Source organism: Pyxicephalus adspersus, chromosome 1, assembly GCF_032062135.1.
Source record: "Pyxicephalus adspersus chromosome 1, UCB_Pads_2.0, whole genome shotgun sequence".
NCBI lineage: Eukaryota > Metazoa > Chordata > Amphibia > Anura > Pyxicephalidae > Pyxicephalus > Pyxicephalus adspersus.
The window spans coordinates 18,766,332-18,776,204 of NC_092858.1; the positions used below are offsets into that span (position 1 = coordinate 18,766,332).

General features: G+C 36.8%; 1 protein-coding gene across 3 annotated transcripts in view; it reads right to left on the minus strand.

Moving 5' to 3' along the window:
• Positions 1-1,880: 1,880 nt before the first annotated feature.
• The window catches only part of MSANTD4 (Myb/SANT DNA binding domain containing 4 with coiled-coils), an 18,931-nt gene continuing 10,938 nt past the window's right edge, over positions 1,881-9,873 (minus strand). For all 3 annotated transcript variants that reach the window (XM_072403143.1, XM_072403141.1, XM_072403142.1), the window contains one exon: positions 1,881-7,539. In XM_072403143.1, the coding sequence (XP_072259244.1) occupies positions 6,967-7,539 (573 nt within the window). In that variant the 3' untranslated portion in view covers positions 1,881-6,966. The remainder of the gene's footprint in view (positions 7,540-9,873) is intronic.

A 9,873-nucleotide genomic window follows, 5' to 3' on the forward strand; every position in this document is an offset into this window, starting at 1 on the left:
CGCCTCCTTGGTGTTGCTCCCCTATTTACCTCGGCCGGCGTTGATACTTCCGCCGTTGTGGTAAATAGGGAACGCTCCCCCAAGGTAAATCCCTCTCCTCCGCAATGCATACAGAGGAGAGGGATTTCACTTCAGGGGGCGTTTCCCGGTGGTGGGCGGAGCCATTAGGGCGGAACTCAGAGTCCGGCCTAGTGTGCTCCCGCCCACCCCTGAAATGGCCTAGTGGCCATAAAAGTTTGCCGACCCCTGATCTAGATGATCTGTTGGGAAATTGGGAAGGTTCAGTAAACAATATTCCTTCTTTAGTAATTTGAATTGCAACCAGTGTAATTTGCAACTTATTGGCTATTTATATTGAACCAAAGAATTGGTCTTAAATTCTTTAATTTGCTTCTTTAGGATTTTTCGTAAAACTTGCTAATAAAATACTATAACATGGTATTGCCGCACTAATTTTAAATTTGCTTTATTAAAGGAACAGATTTTACTCAATCTGTGGATTATGTTAACTAACTTTTCTGATTTATAAATGTTGACAGTTAACAGTGATTAGAACACCAACCATGAATTAAACCCATCTTGGGTGAACTATAGTTTCTGTATGTGAAGTTTATTCTTTATCCCAGTTATGGATATTTATTCACATTCAATTGGAATTATTCTATACCAATGAAGACATTTCTTACTTATGCAAATTGCTTCTTCATCACATAAATTGAAGGCACACACACTGGTGGTCCAAGAACAAGATGGTAGGTTTCAAAGTTGCATCAATAGCCACAGTATAATAAACTAGGGTCTAACCAGAAATGATTGTGCCCCCTATACTGAATCATTGGCAGTAGATCAAAATGACCAAAAAGTTAAACATTTTAAAAATCAATGTAGATTTATTTACAAAAAATGGAACACAATGACAATAAAATAGACTCAGGGTTTCTCCATAATGTACAAATATGGTATACTTACCTGCCAAACCACCCACTCCAGCACTGCAGTATCATGAACATTAACCTATTTCCCCAGGTGAATTCAACCACCCATACATTTTGATATTTGTATTCTTCCAAAAGCCAGTCCAATTATTAAATCAGGACTGAGAACTCTTGATGGATATTGGGGCAGAAGTATTACGAAGAATTGAGGCACGGTGTTGTACTGCTTCCTATACAGCAAGTATGAGACATATTGCTGCAAGATTACACATAACAGTGCACCTGATTTATGTAGGCTACCATTGCTGACTTTTCATTGAGACTGTTTGTTTTTGGCTCTTACGCACATGTTTTAGCTGTAAACCTGTCTAGATCACTGGCCCTAAAAGAGCAGAGATAAAAAATCCAATGGTTTTCTGACAGTTGACCGCTTGATTGGGTGGCTCAGAGGTGAGCACTGCCTTTGCAATGCTACATCCCAGGTTTGAATCTCAGCCAAAACATTATCTGCATGGAGTTCTGTGGGTTTCCTCTGGGTACGCCGATTTCATCCCACATTCCAAAAAAATGTAGCTAGGTTAATTGGCTTCCCCTCAAAATGACCTTGACTGTGGTAATGACATATGACTATGGTAGGGACATTAGATTGTGATCTCCTTTGAGGGACAGGTAGTGACATGACTATGCACTTTGTAAAGCACTGCAGAATATGTTGGTGCTATAAAAAAACTGTATGATATTAATGATTGATGCCAGGAACAGACAAGCAGCCAGCAATTTTGGGAAGTGGTCAGCAAAGGCGTTCACCATATTACTCATATGAAAAGTGTACTGTGTTAGCTTCAGGATTGGGTCAGATTGGATGTAGCTATTGAAGTCTTTGAGAAATATAAGAAACTAGTATGTTCTTCAACTGGTCATCACCCAAGCAAAACACACAGACCATTAGGATTATTCATTTATTGTACATCTTTCTCAAATTCACAAACAACATTGTCCAAGCATGTTGTATATATTTTTTTAAATATATTTGTATTTTTTTTTCTAAACAGAAAGGTGCACATTGTTACTGAACATTCCATGTTAGTAAGCTTGTATCTACCTTTCTGCATGTTAATCTACAGATGAGAATAAATTCACAGCTTGAAAAGGTGTAGTAACTACAAAACCACAAAGGTTTAGTGCTCTAGATAACAAATATATATATATGTACTTTATTACTTACTACATGGAATACTGCACCCATAACAGCTTATTACTGAATGCAAAACACCTATCATGGTGGCATGTTTTGGCGAAAAGTTGTATCCATCTAGCAACAAACGACACACAAATTTCATGGTTTAGACAGTTAAGCTATTCACTGTTGCAAAAGCTTATCTACCTAGATGTCCAAATAGTCTGCCATTAATATTAAAATACTTTAATACAGATTAAGACAGAACTTAAAAATATGGAAGCCAACAGCTACTGGTACCTGTCACAATACATCTTTTCTATAAGAAAATCTAGTACCAGAATAACCTGTTCCCACACACTGGGCTTGATAACAGTCAAATGCGTTGCTTTACTGCTACCAAAAAGAAATCAGCTTTATAAGTCATTGGAAAGCTAAACCTTGAAATATGCTTCCGGTCACGAGATATTGGTTCTAGAGGCTTGTGTTTCCAGGTTCCAATTCAATATTTTACTCTTTAAAATGGACCTAAAGTCGGCAGATGAAGTTGATAAACATAATAGTAATTATTATGGCGGTAATATAACTTAAGGCATTGCACACAACCCTACCAACTCTACAAAGTAACAGAACCACAGCAAACTTCATTGCCACATTGGCTATGAACCCTGTGATGTTACAGGAATCTTCTTCTAGTAGGAATGGATGCTAACCCATTGATAATGTAAGCGTGGTGGACCCGCAGCTATGAAGCATTGGTGCACACAGCTTGATCTTGGGCACCTATCAAGGTTAAGGAAGCAGAATACTGTTGATCAGTATTCTCAACCAGGTTTCTGTGGAACCTCAGGATTCCTCCAGAAATTACCAGGGGTTCTTGAGCTTTAGCTGATCTTCTATATAATAGTGCTTGCACATTCTTAGGGACAACACCACTTGGCAAAGCCAGCTGCAGGAAACCAAGGACTTTTTTAAGCTCTCTGTAAAGGTGGCATTCTAGCCGCTAATGTATAACAACTAATGCAAACAACTTGCATAGCATTTTTCCTATTGACAGATTAAAGCAGGGGTTCCATGACACCTGAACATTTTACTATAGGTTCCTCATGGGTTAAAAGGTTGAAAAAAACTAGCTTTTGTGCGATAAAGAGTCATTTTGCTCTGACACATATAATCTTACTTTGCCTTGCTTTGCCGAGCCTCAGAAGTACCCCAAGTCATTGCCCTTCTTCGCTGTACAAAATAAATCTTTCTAACTGAAGTATTGTTTAACAATAGCCTTGGAAGCACTACTAGGTTGGTTATCTGGGTGGCTAAATAAAAGATGCATACTTTATGATGCACTTAAGTTTAAAAAGAAAACAAAGTCTGAAGACATAATGATGTTGCAGGCTTTGCTCAATTTAAGGAAAAGAAAGCTTTGCAAATATTTTGCCAACAGTTCATGAGGTCCTTTGCACTGTTTTGGCCCTGGTGGTTGTGAGCAATTGAGAGGTGTTATGAACACACGGGTTAACTACTATATTAGTATATATGGGATCTAACACTAATTTTGCGATCTCTGGTAAAGCTAGAGTCAGGGTAACCCCTGAAGTCTATGAACACCCCTCTTGCACCTTCCTGTAGCACTGGAAGCATTAATACTGATTTTAGATGGATAGGTTGAGAAATAGTTTCAGAATAGAATCAGAAAAGCTTACTTCTAGTATCATGTTGCAACCATAAATTATGCTAGGAACCACTAAAAAAGTAGCACGCAAAGATCAACCAACTCCATTGGAACAACAGAAACCAGATTAAGAAAGAGAGATATACAGTAAATACATTTCAGAGTTCAGTGGTCCTTCGTGTTACAAAGTCATAATTTCTCCCTCCATTTCGCAGCATCATAAAGAAACACAATCTCTTTCTGGGAGTTTATGGAAAGGATTCTGACCTTAGATTCACTTGTACCTTTGACAGTTTAACTGTTAGAAGGCAAACTTTTATAGTATATTAGGGGCTGCTGTACCCTACTGCACCGTGGTATCAAAGGTGAAACACACAATGAATTATTGGGTGCTAAGCAAGCCTGACTCCAAGTCTTATGCTAAGTTAAGCCAAGTCTTATGCTAAAAATAAAAGAAGTACTGCATTTTTTCTTCATGGTCAGGCATTAGTTACTCTTTCAATTACAGCAAAAATTCTACTTTTCGAATATGTTTAAACATAATAAAAAAAGATTCGTTTTTTTTCCAGTTCTTCTGGAACTCGGAGGATGGAATGAGAAGGCATTCTCCATCCATGTTTCTACAACCTCTATATGCATTAAATGAAAGCACTTAAGTATTCCTTTCAAACAGTCTGTACAGCAACATAACATATGATCAAGTTCATATTAAAAACTAACCTTTGTGGCTTGTTCCAAAAGGTTAATACTAATAATAAAAAAGGTGTACTTTAAAACAAGTTAACCTGATATGAAAATATTCTATAACACACAGATACAAGTCTTTAGCATACATTCTATTAATGAGAAAGGATTGTAAAAACTTAAAATTATACAGTAGACTTGCTGTTATCAAAAATAACCATCTGCATCTAATGCATTTGAGAAAATATTCAAACATTTTATTGGCATTTATACCTCCTTACAGTCCTATTATACCTGGAAATGACTCTGCTGACAGGGCAAAGTGAAAACTAGAGGTGCCAATACACACCTACAGAAGATTACAGTCCTCCCCCTGCAACCTAAATGTTAAATTGTTGTGGAGTTTGTTTGTCCACTATTAGATTGTTTGAACTCTAATAGATAGGGTTGTTTTTTTTGTTTCATAATACCATCCTGGAATGTTGGCACTACAGGAAGAATGTATGTGTAGATACCTCTAGGACTTTAAACCAATTGGCAGCTTTTTTGGTTTAAGTCAGTGTTTTTCAATCAGGGTTCCTCCAGAGGTTGTTAGGGGTTCCTTGAGCAATTTGGACCACTCAGGTCAGTTTAACTGACCCCATTGATCTTTTTGGCAATCTGTATGGATGACATTCTTAGCAATAGCCACCAATGTCGGAGGCAATCTTACCTACTGACCCCTATACTGATGTACTTTGAGCTGTGTATATACTAATTATAGAAGGGGTTCCTGAAGATCTTAAACTTATTTTAAGGGGTTCCTCTGGTTAAAATGGTTGAGAAACACTGGTTCGATTGATATATTGAGTCATGTTAGTCCAGGTATATTTGTACTTATTATTCCTATTTTTTGTCCTTTTTCATAGCACCAACTTGCTAACAGGCTTGCTAATGTCAGCATTTAATCGGAAAATTCTCTGGAGATTTTCCCTTAAGGGTAGAAATGGGTGAAAGTGCGAATGTGCATAATCTCATGGAAACCTACTCAAATACCCTCTCTTTTCTAGTTCCCTGGAACTCCCCACTGTGAACATTTCTTTCTCATATATCCAGGATCTTATAAGTACCCTGGCCACCCAACCCCATGAAGGACACATCTACTTCATTTTCTAGTATAAAACCCCATGATCCCTCTATTACTTGGAAGTAGATGCTCAGTGACAGAGCTTTTATAATAAAACTGTACAGTATAAAACCTATAGTTCTAGTTATTAGGACCTGCAGAATTTTGCAGAATTAAGACCTGAATTTTGTATAACAGCTTTATCAATAAATAATTCTACAGCATTTCTAACCTACTATAAATTGCCTGTACTGGCTTTCATAATAAAAGGAAATAAAGAGAAGTAACAACCAAAGGGAAGATATTGGTTGAGCTTAGAATACCTTTTTGTAATAGGGAGGTTTTGTGCCTTTCCAATTTGGAAAAGTACTAATATGGTGAAATGCATTTAGGAAATCAAGCACATCGTAAAGAAAACATACTTTTTAAATAAATCACTGATGTTGTTACCAATATATCTTCCTATATTATTTTTTAGTATATATCATATCACTAATACCATTTGCATGAGGAAATAACTTGCTCAGTGTATTTATGGTTTATATTTATAATGAAATATAGTCGGTTAGAAGTAATGCAGAAATATTTTTTGAAGTATCTTTGTTTCAGGCTCCAGTTTTTATATAGACGCCAAGCTTTGCCACAAACCACCAAGATTCTATTACCATAGCACCAGTGGCCCATTGTTGGCTTATAACAAGCTTGCCACATTTTCACAATTTTTCATTGGCAGCTGAGTGACAAAATTGTAATTAATTAATCTATAAAAAAAACCTAAATATCAATTTGGATGAACAAGGTCTTTACTATGTGCTTTCTACCCCATTTCTAAAAGTTACAATGCTGTGTAATTATAAATTAAAACAGAATGTGATAATTTGCAAGTCATTTAAACCCCACATATATTTGTAGACAATCCAACTATAACATATCAAATACTGAAACTAAAAAAAAAACATTTTTCAGGTTTAATATTTGATATGTACTATTTTAACATTTTACATTTAGTGTTGAATTGAATTGCTGAAAATTATTCCATTGTGTTTTCATTTACCTTTTACACAATGTTGCAACTATTTTAGAAAAAGAGATTGTAGTTGGATTGAGCACTAGGACAGTGTGGGAAACAGAACAAACTGTGCACGCGGTCTAACACATATATGCAGGCACATCATAGAATTGAAGAACACCATTTGGCTGCACGCTACACACTACGGTGTTCAAATTCACCGTTTGGCTACACAGCAAACTATCTGTCAACAACACCAAAGGAACGTACCTGCAAAAGGCTCTGTTGGTCAACAGAACAAAGATTAAAGTCTGCAGACCAAGCAACAAAGACAATGCTAAACAAAGTCACTAGAAAACTAATGTAATTCTATGACAAATTACTCCCTTATTGTAAGTGCCCTTCTCTTTGAATTCGTAGGCGCTCCTTCTCGACCTGGAGACGTTCCTTCTCTATATGAAGTTTCTCGGACTCAAACTTTAAGAGCTGAAGCCTTTCCTTCTCCAGCTGCAAGTGCTCCCTTTCCAGTTTTAATTTTTCTGCTTCTATGTCCAATGGCTGCAAAACTGGTTTTTCTGCTGGCGCAAAATCATTCTCCATGTTGGCTTTCTCGGCGTGCATGACCTGGAGCCTCAGCTTTTCTCTTTCAATTTGAAGACGCTCCTTTTCAACTTGTAGTCTCTCGTGCTCCATGTCTAAGTGTCGTAAGCGCTCTCGCTCAATTTGAAGTCTTTCTTTTTCCACTTGGAGTCTTTCAGCTTCAATGTTTAACCGTTGTCTTTCCAGCTCCAGCTTCTGCTTTTCTAGTGTTATGAGCAGGTGGGAATCTTTGTATGGGATTCTGGCTATAGAACTCAGGGTGCCAAACTCTTCAATTCTGGGAAACTCCTCAGGAAGGTCATTCTCTTCTCTAGAGTCAGGTAAGACTGAGGACAACATTTCATCCTCCTCCATCTCAAACTGTGAAGCAAACATAGAATAATGTATATATATCTAGAGAAACGTGTAAAATGTAATAGAAGTATTATCTCAGTTTTATCTAACAAAAGTTAGCCACACTTAGCAGGGATTGCCCCTTTTGAAGATGTTGTGAAGCTTTAAAAGCCTTTTATCAGTCCTTGAATTAAAAAAAGTTGCAAACCTCTTCAACATTACAAGAACAAGTCCAGCTAAATTTGACTAACTACTACTAGATATATATTGACCTGAAACACTAAATGAAATAAGAACCTTCATAGACATTATGTAAGTTTCAATATGATAGACCTCCAGTATTAACACAAAATGGGTCTGATTTATTAAAGCTCTCCAAGACTGGAGAAGATAGATTATCATGGGAGAACCTGGGAGATCCAGCACACCTGCAATTGATCTGATACAGAATTGGGAATATTTTCCAACTAATAGCAAATGTTTTTATTGGAAGTCCAATCTAGGTTTGCTGGGAAAGTCAATTTGCAGTAAAAAAAAATTGAATGTTGATTAATTGAAAAGTTAATATTTGTCTGAATCTATGTTATAACAAATTCACTAGTTAAATTTACCTATCCAATTATGTTCAAGCAAACTTTTTATTTACAATTCTCTGAACATAATTGATCATTCTTTGCAAATTAACTTTTCACTGCATTCACTAAGCTAAGGTACAAGGTTACAAGGTATACAAGGTTTGACAATTCACATTGCAAAGTGAAGGGCCTATATTTCATTAGTTATTCAACCCATTGTGTCGTTACACTGAACCCTGTTTTCAAACAAGCAAGCGTGCCATCTCCCTTACTTAAGTATAAGTCTTCAATACAATTGTTTTGCAGTTGTACAATATGGGTATTTTTTAATGTGGCCTGCCTTGCACATTTACTGGCAATTACATTTTCATATAAGTTAAAATCCAGGCTAGATGGTGCTATTCTACACTCTTGGAAATGTGGGAAATCACTTTAATAACATTTTTTGTGTAATCCAGCATTTGGATCCACAATTTACCCTACATTGTGGCCCCCCTATGATTTTACCATTGTCCAAATCTGAACTTTGTAGATCTAATTTAAACCCTGCCCTTGATCTATCTACACTTGTCAAAGGTGGTCCTGTTTCTATGACTTGAGTTTAAGAATTTAAAATCCAAGACAAATTCTTAAAGCAGTTGTTTTGATTAGTGTAAATTATAGGCATCACCTTTGGAATTTAAATTTTCAGATTCAAAATTCCATTGTATACCTGTACTTTAGCTGCACATTTATTGCCACAACCAGGTTTTTATTTTATTCTTCTTTTTTCTTTTTTTTAATTTTTTGTTAACAGATTTAGGTTCTACAATTTCTCACCACCTACCTCCTATGACTACATGTCTTATTCTTCCTCATGTAGGCAAATGGTTTCCAATGTAACGCAAAACTGATGCAAAATGTAGCCTGGTGGTCATTATAATAAATCTATTTTGGTAGCAGTAAAGAGTGCACTTGCACTCTTATTAAACAAATACAGAATACATTAACATTTCCTATAGCAGATAATTAATATATATGTATAAAAGCCAAAGATAAATTACCATAATTTACAAAACATATTTCTTTATGTGTGCATATCCAAAGAATATAAACATCCTGCAATCAACAATCTATGTATTTGGATCTCTATTGGTGAAAAGCATGTCTAATGGAAGGTTATTAAGTCAATCTGATGAGGTTTAACATTAGGAAGAGAAGAAATCAGTCTAATAAAATACAAATGAGTGCATTCCCCTAAAACTGTGAATGATTAATTGTTGCATTCATCTATTGATCTTACCATGGCCCATCATCAGCATTACCCTGCAAGGCGATGAGCTTTATCTGCAAGACACAGCTCAAGGATCATGTGAAGTCTTCCTGATTCCAAACTTGTTTTAGCTAAACATTGAGGAAAATCTACATATCTGTATTATAGGAAGTATGTTATTTCTCGGTTTAAGGCTTTAAATACTGATAACCGATACCTCTTAGATCAGACATGTCCAAAGTCCAGCTCACAGGCCAATAGCGGCCTGTGTTCAGGTTTTCACCAATTGCGGCCCGTGTGTGTGTGCACAGGGAATCCCCTGCGTTTGTAGTGGGCGTGTGCTGTGCGTGACCCGCACGGACCACGCCCACTCTGAAAGTGCTCTGCACAGTGTCCCATGTCAGAGCACTTTCTTGAAATCAGAGTGGGCGTGGTCCGTGCGGGTCCCGCACAACACACGCCTACTACAAACGTAGGGGATTCCCTGTGCACACACACAAGCGGCATAATATTGATTTTTGACAGGGAACCCCT